This window comes from Carlito syrichta, unplaced genomic scaffold (genome assembly GCF_000164805.1).
Source record: "Carlito syrichta isolate Samal-C Ts95f unplaced genomic scaffold, Tarsius_syrichta-2.0.1 Scaffold305701, whole genome shotgun sequence".
NCBI classification, from domain to species: Eukaryota; Metazoa; Chordata; class Mammalia; order Primates; family Tarsiidae; genus Carlito; species Carlito syrichta.
Window position 1 is genome coordinate 552,087 of NW_007249797.1, and position 17,341 is coordinate 569,427.

The 17,341-nt window shown below is 36.0% G+C and overlaps 1 protein-coding gene across 1 annotated transcript in view; it reads right to left on the reverse strand.

The window, feature by feature from the left end:
* Nucleotides 1-13,568: 13,568 nt before the first annotated feature.
* The window catches only part of NEK7 (NIMA related kinase 7), an 88,161-nt gene continuing 84,388 nt past the window's right edge, over nt 13,569-17,341 (reverse strand). The window contains exon 9 of the mRNA XM_008062423.2: nt 13,569-16,541. Within this exon, the coding sequence (XP_008060614.1) occupies nt 16,431-16,541 (111 nt within the window). The 3' untranslated portion in view covers nt 13,569-16,430. The remainder of the gene's footprint in view (nt 16,542-17,341) is intronic.

Genomic DNA, 17,341 nt, shown 5'->3' on the forward strand with positions numbered 1-17,341 from the left:
AAATGTCTCCTCCCTTTCCCTTTTTCTGTCACGTAAACAATATCACTGCATCATTTCCCTTCCTTTGTGATAGATAGGGCTAGAGCAGTCTTCAGGACCAGGGCTCCAGAGGAGGTTGAGCATGAGGAGGCAGCTGGGCCTGCAGGGACTCCAGAGGGGTACAGAGGAAATAGTGGAATTCCGTGAGCCTGGGACCAAGGAGGTGGTCTGAGCCAAGGAGCAGTCGGCAAGGTCAGAAGACTGGTTACGTGCAGTGGGCATGAGCCAATATTGACAGTGAGAGTTAGGTTTCTCACTATCATATAAGAGAGTTAAAAGTTGGAAAAATGAAAAAAAACCAATCGGGCTCAGTGGCTCATGTCTATAATCTCAGCACTTTGGGGGGCTGAGCTGAGAGGATTGCCTGAGTCCATGGGTTCAAGAGCAGCCTGGGCAACTTGGTGAGATTGCATATCTACAATAAATCAAAAAATTGGCCGGGCATGGTGGTGTGTGCCTGTAATTCCACTACGTGAAAAGCTGAGACAGAAGGATTACCCGAGCCCAGCAAGTCAAGGCTGTAGTGACCATGAGCATGCCACTGCCCTCCAGTCTGGGTGACAGAGTGAGACTCCAACTCAAAATAAAAAAAAAAAAAAAGAAAGAAAAAAACCTGAGGTGGTGGATTAGACTGGAAGCATAGCTATAATCTCACAATTTTGCTTTTAGTATAGATAGATAAATATGGAAATACATGCAAGTATGCGTGTATGCATTTCTTTACATTGTCTACTGAAAGGGTCCAGAAGTAATGTCATTCTACTAGAAATGAGCACACCTAGCACCCAGGTCTCAATTTCTAAATATCATTCTCCAATCAATAACACCAGGGCTTCTTGGGGAAAAAAAAGACTGATTCTAAGGTTGGAGACAGGAAGATTAATATGAAACTATAATATCTTTTTTGTGCCATAAAGTAGGGAAATGCTAAAGAAAAAGAAAAAGGAAAAAAAAGATAGAGATTTGCAAAAAAGATAAAGGGGCCAGCTTGTAGGGGTCCCCACTAACTAAATAAAGGACATTTTATACTACAAAATGTAATAATAGTAACTGATTTTAACCCGTTGAGTAATATAGGAATCTATATCCATACTGGTATAAGTAATAAAGAAATAAATTATAAATTGAAGGAAAAGAGAATGCTATTTCTTTAGTAGACAGTCAACCAATAGATGTAGAAGGAATCGTGAAATTTGAGTTGTCATTTGGCAATAATCATGGCAGGCAAGAACAATCAATGGGTACTAAAACTAGTGGGTAAATGTGTAATGAGAAACACAATATTCACATATTCTCAGACTATCTAATCACAACATACTGTTAATTACAAAGAAAGAAAGAAAACAATAATTTTATAGGTACGGTCACCAACTTACCAAATAATCAAAGTTTGTATTATGAGTCATGGACAAATTGACATCCTTTCTTCATGAAAGGTTGCACTGAGACAAACTCAGTATCATTTCTGTGATATTCCTGCCAGAATCTAATCATGAGAAAATACCAGACAAACCCAAGTTGCAGGACATTCTACAAAATAACTGGTTTGTACTTTTCAAAATGTAAACATCATGAAAAATAAAGAAAAGACAGAGGACTTGTTCCAGATTGAAGTCTAGAAAGATATGACAACAAAATACAGCATATGATCTTTGGTTAAATTCTGGATAAGAAACAAAAATACATTTTGCTATAAAGGGCAGTTGGTGAAATTTGAATGTGATTAGGTTAAATAATAATATGGAATCAATGTTAATTTTTTGTTTATTATGGTTATGTTGTGGCTTTGTAGAAGAAGTTCTTCATCTATTAGAAAACAAAAGCGAAAATACTAGGGGTAACAGGCAACAGGTTTGCAATTTGCTTTCAATTGATTCAGGAAAAAAAAGGTAGTATAAAGAGACAATAAAAAAGCAAATGTGGCAAAATATTAACATTTGGGGGAACTTGGGTAAAAAAACTCAAAGGAGTGCTTTGTGCTAGTCTTAAAATTTTTGTAAATTTTTTCATATTAAAAGTATTTTTTTAAAAAGGCATAGATTCCAGCACTTTAGGAGGCCAAGGTAGGAGAATCACTTGAGCCCACAAGTTTAATATCAACCTGGGCAACATGGTGAGAGGACTTGTCACTACAAAAAAATACAAAAACTAGCCAGGGGCAACCCCCTCAGGTCTCCTCCCACTGTGGGAGTTTTTCTGTCTGCTCAGTAAATCCTGCTTTAAACAAACAAACAAACAAACAAACAAACAAACTAGCCAGGTCTGATAGTGCAACCTATAGTCCCAGCTACTTGGGAGGTAGAGGTGGGAGGATCGCCTGAGCCCAGGAGGTCACTCCAGCCTGGATAACAGAGTGAAAAAAAAAAAAAAGGCATAGACTCAACTGAAGGTAAAAAGAAATTATTTCAATTAGGAAAAAAATCATTTTATTGTACTGAACAAAAAAAAAAACTCGCAAAGTTATAAGGAAGAATGTAACTATATTGGTCACCCTTTGTGCCATTTATCCTCTTAAGGTGATCGATGTTAGCAACTTAGCTTGTGTCATGATCACCTTCCTCCACATTAATATAGACATATTCAAACATGCACATACTTAGTTTTGTTTTTAAAATGTATCAACCATACAATTGACTTAGAATTTATAATATTAGGGAAGAGAAGCATTATGAAATTAAGATAGAGATAGAAAACTAAACCCATTCTTTTATTAAAAATAGCATAAGTATAAAGCAATTTATTCAATCAAGTCCCTATTATTCAAAGGCATTCTCCCAGTTCTTTTCCCACTACATATATTAACTGTAATAAGCACCTTTGTGGAAAGATTAGATATAGACAGACAGATGAAAGAGAAATACATCTTTAGAAACTGCTGTTTTTGTTTCTGTAGAACAGATTCCTCAAATCGCTATGTCAAGTGAATATATGTATTTATTTAATACATAATGCCAGATTGCTTTTTTTTTGGTTAGAGTCTCACTCTGTTGCCCAGGCTGGAATGCAGTGGCACGCTCATGGCCATTGCAGCCTTGACCTGCTGGCTCAGGAGATCCTTCCACCTCAGCCTTCCAAGTAGCTGGAACCACAGGCATGTGCCATCACACCCAGCTAATTTTTCTTGATTTATTGTAGAGATGCGGTCTTGCCAAGTTGCCCAGGCTGGTATTAAATCCACAGACTAAGGCAATTCTCTCACCTGGCCTCCCAAAGTGCTGGGATTATAGGCATGAGCCACAGTGCCCAGTCCAGATTGCTTTTTAAAAAATATATAATACATACATTTTATTTTAAAGTTGTGGGGTACAGTTAAGGGTTAGGAATGCAAATATTCATTGTGCAGGTACCCTTGTTGATGAGGTTTGCCCCCTTACCCCAGACAGATATTGACTACCGTTAATCCCACCTCCCTTCCCCTCCCTGTCCCCCCATCATAGTTTCCCGCCACTGTCAATCCTTTTCTTATAGTATTACGATAGTTGTACAAGGTCCACTTGTGAGTGAGAACATGTGATGCTGAGATCTTTGTTTCTGTGAGAGATCACTCAGTATTATAAACTCCAGTTCCATCCAGGTTGCTGTGAAATTCATGATTTTGTTCTTTTTTATGGCTGTATAATATTCCATTGTGTATATGTACCACATTGTTTTTAATCTAGTCCAACTTTGATGGGCAACATGGTTGGTTCCATGTTTTTGCTATTGTGAATAGAGCTGCAACAAACATACATGTTCAGGTATCTTTTTTGTAGAATGATTTGAGTTCCTCTGGGTATATTCCCAATAGGGGAATTGTTAGGTCATATGGAAGGTCAATTTCTAGTTCTTTCAGAAATCACCACATTGTCTTCCAAATAGGTTGCACTAGTTTGCATTCCCACCAGCAGTGTAGAAGTGTTCCCTTTTCACCACATCCTCTCCAGCATCTGTTATTTTTTGAGTTATTGATAATGGTCATTCTTACTGGAGTTAGGTGGTATCTCACTGTAGTTTTAATTTGCATCCCCTTGATGATTAGTGAGGTTGAACATTTCTTCATGTGTCTCAACCAACTCATCTTCAACAAAGCCTCCACCACCAGCTGTTGGCTGCTCAGATGCCTTCCTTTGAGAAGTGTCTGTTCATATCTTTTGCCCATTTTATAATGGGGTTGTTTGTTTTTTTTCTTTTCAGCATGTATGAGTTCCTTGTAGATCCAAGTTAAGCCTTTGTCAGACCTGGAGTTGGCAAATGCTTTTTCTCAGTCTGTAGGCTGTCTCCCTTCTCTCTTGATGGCTTCTTTGGCTTTGCAGAAGTTTGTCAGTTTAATGAGGTCCCACTTCTCTCTTATGGCCTGTGGGTTTGGGGTTTTTTCAGGAATTGGATGTCAGTTTCAATTTCCATGAGAGTATGTCCTTCATTTTCTAAGATTCTTATGGTTTGAGGTTTTACATTTAGGTCTCTGATCCATTTAGAGTTAATTTTTGTGTATGGGAATATATAGGAGTCTTGTTTGAATCTTCTGCATTGGTCAGCCAGTTTTCCCAGCACCATTTACTGAATAGATTGTCCTGTCCCCAGTGGTTGTTTTCAGAGTCTTTGTTGAAGATGAGTTGGTTGAGAAATTGAGCTTTTGCCTCTGAAATCTCAATTCTATTCCTTTAGTCTATATGTGTGTTCTTGTACCAATATCAGGCTGTTTTGATTATTGTAGCTTTATAGTAAAGTTTAAAGTCTGGTATTATGATACCTCCTGCTTTTTTTTTTTTTTTCTTCCTTTTATTTATTTTTTTTTTTGGTGAGGATTGTTCTAGCTATTCTTGGTTGTTTGTATTTCCATATGAATTCCTGTATTGTTTTTTCTAGATCTGAGAAGAATGTTGCTGGTAATTTGATGGGTATTGCATTAAATCTGTAGATTGCCTTAGGTAAGATGGACATCTTCACAATGTTGATTCTTCCAATCCATGAGCATGGGATGTTTTTCCACTTGCTTGTGTCATCTTTGGTTTCTTTGAGCAGTGTTTTGTAGTTTTTTTTGTAAAGGTCTTTCACGTCTCTGGTTAGGAAGATGCCAAGGTATTTCATTTTTGTGTGTGTGTGGCTATTGTGATAGGATTGTGCTTTTTATTTGGGTTTTTGTTTGTTTATTATTGGTGTAAAGAAATGTGATTGTCTTTTGCACATTTATTTTATATCCTGAGACTTTGCCAAAGTCCTTTATCAGTGCAAGGAGGTTTTTGACAGATTCTCTTGGGTTTTCAAGGTACACAATCATGTCATCTGCAAAGAGAGATAACTTGACTTCCCCTTTTCCTGTTTGGAAAGCCCTGATCATCTTCTCTTTTCTGATTGCTCTAGCCAGGAATTCCAATACTATATTGAACAGGAGGGGTGAGAGTGGGCATCCTTGTCTTGTTCCAGTTTTCAGGAGAAATGGTTGCAATTTTTGGCTGTTTAGGAGTATGCTGGCTATTGGTTTCTTCTCATAGGTGGCTTTTATTATTTTAAGGTATGTTCCACATATGCCCAGATGTTCGAGGGTTTTTATCAAGAAGCGGTGCTGGATTTTATCAAAAGCTTTTTCTACATCTAATGATATAATCATGTGGTTTTGTTTTGACGTCTGTTGATGTATTTAATTACACTTATAGTTTTACGAATGTTGAACCAGACTTGCATCCCAGGGATGAAGCCTACTTGGTCATGATGGATGATTTTTGAGATGTGTTGTTGAATCTGGTTTGCTAGGATCTTGTTGAGAATTTTATCATCTATGTTCATCAAAGATATTGGCCTGTAGTTCTCTTTCTTTGTTGGATCTTTACCTGGTTTGGGTATCAATGTGATATTAGCTGCATAAAATGATTTGGGTAGAGTTCCATCTTTCTCAGTCGCCTGGAATACTTTCAGTAGGATTGGTATCAGCTCCTCCTTAAATGTCTTATAGAATTCTGCTGGAAAGTCATCTGGTCCAAGGCTTTTTTTTGTAGGTAGTTTTCTTATTACATAGTCAAATTCCTTGATTGTTATTGGTCTATTTGGGTCTCGATTTCTTCCTGTTTCAACCTAGGCAGGCTGTGTGATGTCAGAAAGTCCTCCGTTTCCTTAAGGTTTTCAAGTTTGTTTCCATACAAGTGTACATAGTAGTCGCTAATGATCTTTTGTATTTCTTCAGAGTCAGATGTGACTTCATCTTTTGTGTTTCTGATTGTGTTTATTTGGGCTTTTTCTCTCTTTTTCTTCGTCAGTTCAGCTAGGGGACCATCTATCTGGTTTATCCTTTCAAACAACCAGCTTTTTGTTTCACTGATTTTTTTGTATTATCTTTTTGTCTTCTATGTTCCTGATTTGGGCTTTTATTTTGGTGATCTGGATTCTTCTGCTGAAGTTAGGGTTTTGGTGGTCCTCGTTTTCCAGCTTCCTTAGTTGACTTGTTAGGCTGTTAATTTGTGATCCTTCCATTTTCTTCATGTGCATTTATAGAGATATGAATTCTCCTCTTACTACAGCTTTCATGACATCCCAGAGATTTTGGTAAGATGTTTCTTCATTTTGATTTGTTTCCAGGTATCTTTTAATCTCTGTTTTGATTTCATCATTGACCCAGGAGTTGTTTAGCATCATGCTGTTTAGTGTCCATTCTTTGTGGGTTTGGGGGGGACCTTGTTTTTGTTGATGTTTATTTTTATTTCACTGTGGTCCAAGAAGGTGCATGGCAAAATTTCGGTCTTTTGAAATTTGTTTATACTTGATATATAGCAAAGTATGTGGTTGATCTTAGAGTGCATTCCATGCAGTGATGAGTAGAATGTATATTCTGTGGTCGTTGGGTGCAGTGTTCTCTAGGTATCAATTAAGTCCATTGTTCAAGAGTTGCATTGAGGTTCCAGATCTCGTTGCTGATTTTTTTGTCCTGATGATCTGTCTAGGGTTGTGAGTGGGGTATTAAAGTCCCCAGTTATGACAGTGCTAGAGTCAATATCTTTTTTGAGTTTACCTAGAAGCTGCTTTATGAAAGTTGGCGCTCCTGTGTTGGGTGCATATATGTTTAGGATGGATATTTCTTCTTGATGGATTGAACCTTTTATCATTATTTAGTGGCCTTCTGTATCTTTTTAAATTTTTGACAGATTAAATGGCATTTTGTCTGAGATTAAGTTCACGACTCCTCCTTTCTTTTATGCTTTGTTTGCCTAAAATTTTGTTTCCTATCCTCTTACTTTGAGCCTGTGAATGTCCTTTCTAGTGAGATGAGTCTCTTAAAGGCAATATATTGTTGCCTGGTGATATTTTATCCATTTTGCCATTCTGGGTCTTTTCAGTGGTACATTTAGTCCATTCACATTCAGGCTTATTATTGAAATGTGAGAGTTGATCCCTATCATAAGATCCTTGTAGAGTTGTTGTTGTTCTTGTCTGTTTGTTGTCTTTCTTTTGGTTTTGGGGTTGGTTCATGTGTGTTTTTAATCTTTTTCCTGTACTCTTGTGAGGAATGTTGTTCTTTTTTCCTTTTCTTCTGTGTTTAATGCTTTCTTAAATCTTTCTTATAGAGGTGTTCTGGTGGTAGTGGAAGTTCTTAAGGATTGGACATCTAGGAAAGATTTTAATTCTCCCTCACCGGTGAAGCTTAGCTTGGCTGGGTAGGTTATTCTTGGTTGAAATTGTTTATCTTTTAGAACTTTGAAGATAGGGCTCCAAGCTCTTCTAGCCTGAAGTGTTTCTATAGATAAATCTGCTGCTATTCTAATTGGTTTTCCCTGGTAGGTAGTCTGACCTTTTTCTCTTGTTGCCTTTAGGATTTTTTCTTTTATAGCTACTTTGTTTAGGTGTATTATTATGTGTCTGGGGGTTGGTCTTCTCATTTGTTGTTTTGCAGGGGTTCTCTGAATCTCTTGTGTTTGAATTTTCACATCACTGATGAGATAAGGGAAATTTTCTTGAATAATTCCATAGAATGTTTGTTCCAGGGTGGTCTCTGTCTCTCTTTCTGCCTCAGAAAGTCCAATTACTCTTAGGTTTGGTCTCTTGAAGCAATCACTCATCTCTTGAAGGTTTTGTTCTATCTTTTTAAGTTTCTTTTCTATGTTTTTGACAGTTTGGATTAGTTCTATATTTTGTTCCTCAAGTTCTGAGATTCTTTCTTCTGCTTGGCTAATTATGCTTTCCATACTTATCAGTTTGCTATTTATTTCCTTTACAGTATTCTTTACCACTTTTATCTCAGTTATTAACTCTTTCCTAGTTTCCTCTTGTCTCTCCTCAATTCTTTTTAATCTCTCTATTAATGTCTTGATATCTGGGTTTGTAGTTTGAAACCGGTCATTTGGGGACTCTTCATTGTTTGCATTCTGAAGTTAGTTTTCTCAGTGTCTGACCTCCCAGGGTCTGTGAGAGCCCCATATTCTTCTTTTGGTTTTTCTTCATTTGTGTAGATTTTTCTCTCCCCCTTTTCCTCCCCTTCTTTAATTCTGTTTTTCAGGATAGGGGGATTGCTTTTACTTCTTTTTGTTCAATCTCCTGTTCTTTCTTATGAGGGTCCTTTGGCTTTGTTCACTTTTGAGACTGGCCTTTGGGTTGAGGGCTGTACTTTTTGCAGTTTTGAGGTTTAATTGAGGGAGAAGCTGTGATTCAGAATCTATCTGCAGATTCCAGTATCCACCAACAGGTGTATGGGCACTGGAACCCACCTCCCACTGCCTGACAATCTGTCCATGCAGCGGGGTTTAGACTTGCTCCCTAGAACAAAAGGAGCTAAGAAAAAGGAAAATAATGGAAGGGGGGGGGTCAAGAGGAAGTTGGAGAGAGAAGAGTAAGAGGGAAAACAGACATACATACCAACTAACAAATGAAAAGAGACACAAGAAAAGAGTAAAAAACAAACAAATTCCCTAAAGCATACCTGTAATCACAGATAGTCCAATAAAATCTTGTCTTTTGATGTGTTTTTCCCCAACACAAACAGGTAGTCTAAATCAAAAAGCAATCAAAAGTGAACAAACAGTCAAAACAATAAAATCAGAAATCAAAATAAGAAACCAGACTAGTTCTGGAGTCTTTCCTGAGTGTCTAAAGTCTCTTCAGCTCTGATCTCTAACCCCTCCCCTTTGCTCTCATTACAGGCAGATAGATTTACTCATAGATTGGGTCAGTGCCCTTGGCTTACTACCTTGCTGCCTGAGGACTCAGTTGCTTGTATCTGATTCAGCATGGGGGAGGGGCTTCTGTCTCCTGTTTTGGCAGGTTACCTTAGAAACAAGGTGGAGGCTGCTCTGAGATGGGCAGGGCAATGCGAGTCTCTGCCTGGAAAATGTCTGTGCTGGGTGGCTCCTCTTTTGCCAATCCTTTCTCTCAACTTGTCCTTTCTCTCCACTCGTCCAGGTCCATAGGTGATCTACTATGATGGGCAATGGTGAGTGTCTGGCATCAGGCACTGGCAACCAGCAATATGGCTGGGTGCTGCATTTGTTGTGCAGCTGGCGGCTTCGGGTGGGGAGGGAGCAGGAAATTTCCCAGCTGGAGCCAAGAGCCGCAGTGTCAGCAGCTGGCAGCAAACAGCAGTAGCCCCTTGCAGAGGCCCGTAGTGTGATGGAGGCTGTTTGCTGCATGGGACTGGCTATAGCAGCCCCCCCACCCTGTGTAGGCGGTAGCTGCGGGGGCACGTAGAACTGCCTTCAGGAGTTCAGGAGTCACCTTTTGTGGAGATCATCACAGTTCAGTTGGTTCTGTCGCCATCTTGCTCATGAGTCTTGCTTTTTAAAAATAATCACAATAAAAATCAAAAAATCAGCTGGGCGTACGTTAGGTTCCCAGTTTATCATTTGTATTTTAATTTTGATATATGTTAAAATGTGGTGCTCATTGTCACTTATTTGTGTGGTTAAATATGCCAATCTTTTCCTTTACGTTTCCTGTCTAGCTTACACAGGTCTTTCAGTATAACATTTTCTCCTCATCTTTTTTACTTTTCTTTAAAAAAATTCACACTATTATTTCATCTGGTATATACTTTTTTGTACAGTGTGAGCTAGGAATCGAACTTTGTTTTCTTCCAGTGAATACTTACTTGTACCAGTACCTTTTAGCAAAACATAAATACAAGTTTTCCAATAAATAGAAGTTATCTCTTCTACAAATGCTCCCATAATTTGAGGATGTATATTTGACCTTTTTTTCCCCCATCAGTCTATTTACCTATTTCTTGCCAATACCATACTGCTTCATATTTGATGAGTCAAGACCAGTCTATTTTTAAAAATGTTTTTGGCATTCTTGTCTAATTTTCCATATGAATTGTGACATCATCTTATCTCATCCACCAAAAAGTGAGCTTTGGATAGATACTGCATTCCTAGTATTATATAGAGCTTGATACTTTTATTAATCTTCCCATCCAAGAACATAGCCTCTTTCTCTATTTGTTCAGGATTTGTTTTGTGTCCCTCAAGAAGATTTTATATTTATCTTTATATAAGACTTACATCTTTGTTGATCAACTATTTCTAAGCATTTTATAGTTTTAGCTATCATGAATTTTTTTTTTTTTTTTTTGAGTTGGAGTCTCACTCTGTCACCCAGATTGGAGTGCAGTGGCTGCTCCTGGCCACCGCAGCCTCGCCTGCTGGGTGCCAGCAATCCTTCCGCCTCAGCCTTCCAAGTGCTACCACACCTGGCTAATTTTGCTATCATGAATTTTTTTCCATTTAAATTACTAAGAGGTTATTGCACGTATACAGAAAATGAACATCTCCAAGCTTACTTTGCATGACTCTGCTGCAGTCACTCTCATCTTCTTTTGAGACTCAGATGGCTAAGCAACTTCTCATCCCAAGGTCTTTCTGGGCATTCTTCCTTTGCCTGCCATGCTCTTTCTCGTTATTTCTTTGGCAGACTTTTATTTATTCTTTAGATCTTGACTTAAATATCATTTTCTCAATGTCTCTCTTCCTCTATAGCCCTCCTCAAAATTTGCATTTATATACTAATATTTCTGTTAGATGTATTTCTTTCTGATTTTAAGTTCATGAGATTTTTTTCTCAACACTGTGTATGTGGGTCTAGCACACCGTATATTCAGTAATCGATCATGTCTGTGGAACCCATTCTTTTTTACCACCTCTGTTCTTCATCTCAAAAATCTTGTTTCTTCTCCACTTGCTAATTCTCTTGACTTTCAAATCACTCTAAACTTCACTTCATCTTAAAAAATTGAACTGCTACTATTTTTGGTTATCATTTCATTTTTCCTTTTGCTTTCCACTCTAATCTTCTGAAATAGCTGTTTTGAAGATGATATGGTGTGTTTCTCATTAAGCCCAGGGGCCTAATCTCAGTCCTTATCATCTTCTATTTCTTTGTTGTAACCCATGACAATGGATAACTTCACATTTTGGGGAGCGGGAGTTAGCTTGCTTTTGCATCCTTTACCTCTTTCCTTGACACCACCTCTCCTCATTCCCAATGAGTTTGCATCTGTGTTCAGCCTTCTGCAGTGCTTAGTTATACTTGCAGCATAATAATGCTCATTTATTAATTTAACAAAAATAACTTGAGTGATCACCACAAATGAGGCATTGTATTAAATGTTGAACACCACAGTGACTGACACAGGATGTAGTTTTCCTCTGAGCATTTAGAATCTAGCAGAGAGATTGAAAGAAAATAATCATACAAGTAATCATTTGGCTAGAGTTGGGCCAAACACTGAATGTAAAAGTACAGGATGTGGTCTGGGTGGTTCCTGAGAAAGTTATTTAAAGTCAGCTTTGAAAGATTAGTTGGATTTTTTTCCCAGCAAAAAGGGAAGAGCCTTAAGCTACACTGTTCCTAAGGAAGAGCTTGGGACCTTTGAAAAACTAGGTCGGTGGGACTATGGGGAGAACAAGGCAAAAGTGATGGAAGTATAGCAGAGAAGGCACCCACATATTCTCTTCCTGTCATGTAATAATAGCTACATTTATCAAGCACTCATTTGGTATGCAGTGTTGCATTCAGTCATTATAAAATATATTGCATGTAATCCCAGCACTTTGGGAAGCCAAGGCGAGTGGATTGCCTGAACCTGAGGGTTTGGGACCACCCTAGGCACCTTGGTGAGACCTCGTCTCTACAATAAAAAATTAGCCGGGCGTGGTAGTACACGCCTGTAGTTCTGGCTACTTGGAAGGCTGAGGCAGAAGAATCGCTGGAGCCCAGCAGGTCGACGAAGCTGGGGTGGCCGTGAGTGTGCCATTGCACTCCAGCATGGACGACAGAGTGAGACTCCAACTTAAAAACTAACAAATAATATATATATGTATACATATATTGCACTTTAATTCTCCTACAGAGTTAGGAAATAATATCACTATTTTGCACACAAGAAAGTGAGGATTTGAGAAATTAAATAATTTAACTACAGAACTGTACTTCTAGAGAGGAGTAAAAAAAATGATTTACTATGCATAATGACAGTGAAAATAATAACTTAAACGTTTCCTTTGACTTTAAGTTTTAATATGAGATTACTCTAGGATCCAAGTTAAATGAAATAGGTATATAAGAAGACCAGAAAAAAAGAACCTCCCTTAAATAAATCTCTCAATTAAAAATAAAATAAATGTTACTAACTTTCCCATCTTTCTCTGAAAGATAATCTGATGAGTCTGTTTTAAATCATGATTAATTATATCATAAATTGACATGTAACTAAAAATAATGCAATAACTTCATAGAAGTCTTCACTGACTCAAGGGCTTCACTGCAGTTATCTTTGTCAATAATGTCATCATTTTGATTTTTAAAAATAACTTCATCAATTTGGTGGTACCTATCACTGCACCAATTAATACATTTAAACATATATACCCAGCACTGACTTTTCTAATAAATATACTTTTGAAGCAAAATTTCAACCAGTCCCAAACAGTCCTAAAACTGACTGCTACTTTACAATTGCAAACATGCAGACACACATATACACACTCATACCAAAGGTTCTTTAATACAAGTTATAGCTTATTCAGGTAGCAATTCCTCATCATGGTCTGTTTGGAATGTAATCCTGATGTGTAAGGTATACCCATTCACTCTACCACCAGTATGGCAGATTTTATCCCATTAAGATCTTTCAGATTCAATGTTTCCAGGCATAGTAGCAGCCTTCACTTATTATGTGAAAAGAACATTCAATATATAAATTATCTGTAACATGGTTAGCAGCCCATTACAGTGACAGAAATTGAATCTACTGCCTAAATTTGAGACTCTAAAGGTTCAAAGCAGGAAGATGAATGTTTCATCTTTTAGAAAACTTTTCTTATTCAAAAACAGAAAATGATGCACAGAAGAGAACAGAACATGTAAAGATGTGCCTCAGTTTAATGCACATTAAAAAAAAACTACTTCTTAGGATCTGTCAAACCTCTGTTATCACCTGTGACTATTTCAATTCTTAGGCTTCTCCAAAATGGTGAAGTTATGGAAATGTGGAAGAATTGTTTGTAGGTTAAATGTCAAATAAAATAAACAATGGGAAACCTTAGGGGAAAAAAATCACAGATACCCAGAAATTTTACTGTATTTGTTTTTTATTTTTATACTTTTATTTATATTAGGATATTATACAATTTTCAAAGCCAATAACAGAATCTTTTTTGTATATGTATTCAAAGCATAACAAAATAAAAGTATTTCACAAAAGATGTCCATATTACAGTACTATTGAAATATGAGGCACATGTAATTATGCATTGGTGGGTTATAAACATAATACATTCACTTTAAAGAATAAACATTTAATGTGAATAACATTTTGGTTAAAATAAATATCATGGTAAATGTTAACAGCAACACCTGAAGTATATATCAGGATATAAGAAAGGTGTTTTGTAATAGATACTATGTAGAATGGTAAAGCATTCATGAAATAGCTGTAATAGCTAACTAAATTTACAATCATTGCACATTGTTGAGCACTTTACTTATACTGAGATACCCTTCATTCACCATTCCTAAACCTCACCATACAAAACAAAGTTACCCCACATTTTCCCCTGGGTAACTGGTACCAATGTCTAAATAAGGTTTAGAATCTATATACCTTTCATTTTACTGCTTTTGAAATCAATTCGAATGTTAAATTTAATCAATATACAATTTACTATAAACAGAAACATAAAGAGAACATTTTATAGGTGATTATATAAATTAGAACTTCTAATCAACTTCATAATTCTTTGAAATGATCCCATGCAAAATTAAAATTTGATTTTTACACAGTGGTTTCCTCAGGAAAAGTATGAACATTTAGATTTTTAAAAAGATATAATATCTGAAACAGAATGTTTCCATATGTAGAAAATAATAATGGTTTCCCTGATCATTAAATTTTTCTCAGTTATTTCCTTCTAGCAGATAGATTCAATATGAAGAAAAGCTTACATCTTTACTTAAAAGTCACTGTGAGGGGTCAAGCTAATGAATTTTAGATCCATGTGTTCTTAAAGAGTTCAAGAAAAAGGAGAGTATTTGTTCCAACCAGAGAACATTTCATCTCAGTCAACTGTATCATGTTAAAATGAACATGACATTAATGGTTGACAAAAACAATTCTTCTCATATTTCTAGGGATAAATCTATGGATGCTTAGTGTAAATGTAAAAAGTCACGAGAACCTGAGGAAAACAATGTATTCAGCCCTCATAAAAACCAAAAAACAACCAGATTTTCTTTGCTTATTCCAAAATAAAATTACCCTTCCGATACCATACATAACCGAGTAGATTTTGAAAAACAGGAGTTTATACTTTTTGCCCTTTATATATTTTTAAAGTTTATAAATGACTTCAAAAGATTCAAAATGAGTATAAGAAAAACACATACAAACAACAAAACCAGCAGTTACATTGGCTAAAGGGAGGTGTTCTCTGAACATAAGGTTTTCACGTTGGCAGGATAATTCATCCCAATGCTTGATAGTGACGTTGTGTCCTTTACTAGTGGCTGCCTCCTGGCTTTCAGGAACTGGTTGCCACTATTATGAAAGGCATTCGGAGAAAACATATCTGCACAACAGCATTTACTAAACTCTGCCCATTTCCTTAAACTAATTGAAGCATTACCATCTCTTTCATCTTCATGCACAAATATAGTACTTTGTTCAAAAGCTTCTCAATAGAAATGTTAATCTCAAAACAATCTGGCTGTCATAATGGCCAGTTTTCATTTCATTAAACATATTCTAGAATTACAACCTTGTCAAATGAATTGAAACTGTATCAACATTCACAGGTACAATACAACACACATCCTTTCTTCCTCTTTAACAAGACCAAGTACATGCATATAGGGCAGCCCAAATTTTAAAAAGCTTAAAAAAAGTTTTCAATTCAGGAAAAGTGTTGGTATGCTAATGTCTTTTAAAAGAGTATATGTTCTCAGAAAATATGAAACATTAATGATAAAATGCATATAAATATAAATAAGAAAGTAACTTGAAGAATATAAAAAATTTCTGAAGGAAACCAATCAGAATTTCAAAAAACTATGAATAAAAACATATGCTTACATTATAGTATACAATTATGAGTTAAAATGCATTTAAATTTATAAAGAAATTGAAATATAGTACTGCAAGGTTACTCAAAGATTTTTCAAATGTACAAACAATAGTAAAACACAAAAAAGCCTTGGGCAACGTGCAACTTTAAAAATTACTACCACACCAGTCAACAAATCCTTAACCACTTTTTAAATGGATTCATTTATACCATTTCAATGCAAAGAGAATATCAAAATATCAAAACAAAACAAAAAACTCTTCAGTGTCTGACTCACATTTTGTCCCCAAATCTTTTCACATTTAATAGTTCCATTTTTAATGTATAAGCTAAGAATTTCAAATGTTTCTCAGTTTGTCTACATTTATCCTAAAAATTAATTTGAAAGCTACACTGCTAAGAACTAAAACACGTACTTCAAACTTTTAAAAAACGAAATAATCACAATTCACAATTGTGTTCATCTCAATGTCCATAAATTACCAACAAACAAACACGTCACATGTTCAGATACTTTTCTCATCAGGTTTCGAGTCTATCCTGACGTGTGCCAAGCTGCACCTTCAAATTTGGCACTAGCAGTCTATCTGAACATAATTTATCAGCAGAAAACTCTAAACAATTCTAAAAACCTTTAGCCATTAGAAGCCATACTCTCCTAACATGCAATTTAATTATTCCAAAGTCATTTGAGGGGTTGCTAGAAGGTGATTTTGATTGGTACAAAATGAAGCTTATATTAAAACTGGTTAAGGATTCAAAGCACATGAGCTCTGAAATATTAATCTTAACACCCAGACATAAACAGGGAGGTATGATTTGCATAAGAATACTTTAAATTATTTTGGTTATGTTTCATGATCTTGTACATGTTTAGCTGCTTGCAGTACATGCATGCATCCTCTTTGCTACGTCATAAACATAGGTGATGTCTGGTCGCTTCTCTGGATCTGGATTGATACAAATATTAACTAACTGTCGTAGCTGCAAAGAGAGAAAAACAATACAATCTGTCTGAGACAACCTTTTCACAGTTATTTTAAAAGAAATAGTTATGAATAGCTATAGACTTAAAAGGAAAGTACATTTTCTGACTGAATATTCACTTTACTAAAAATATGTATGACTGCTGTTAACGATTTTATATCAGCTAAATTTTCTGATTAGAGAGTACTAATGTCAACCAAGAAGTATTTTTTACAACCAGAGGCTTTATTTTTTCAGAGAAGTTTAATCAGAAAATAGCAGTCACCAAAGACAGTAGGGCGATAACTATAAGCCTCCAAGTTAACTGTATATATACACAAGTATTTGATGTAGAACTTACTACATTAGACTTAATTGCAAACTTAAATTCTTAAAAGATGATTAGAATAGATGGCTACCACATACATTTAGAACTGTTTTACATACATATAAATTATAATATGTTTATATTAGAGAAAACTAATAACAAATTGCAAGCAAGGGATGTTTTAAGTATTATTATAATTCTCAGCTATGTGAAGTATTTAAATGTTCTCACATTATAAATGAGTTGAGGTTTATTTATTTGCATCACAGAATAAAAACACATCTCAATAAATTAAGAAAATATTCTCCCATTTGGTCCCAGATTTAACAGGCAGAAGGATACAGGATTTTATTCTGTTCTAACTGCTATTGGCTTATGAAATTATGTGTCATCATAACACTGTATATGGTCTTTCATAGACAATAAACCAAATCAAGAGGAAAAAACAGATTCTTTTACCGCGTAAGTCTGTCTTTAGGAATAATTTAGA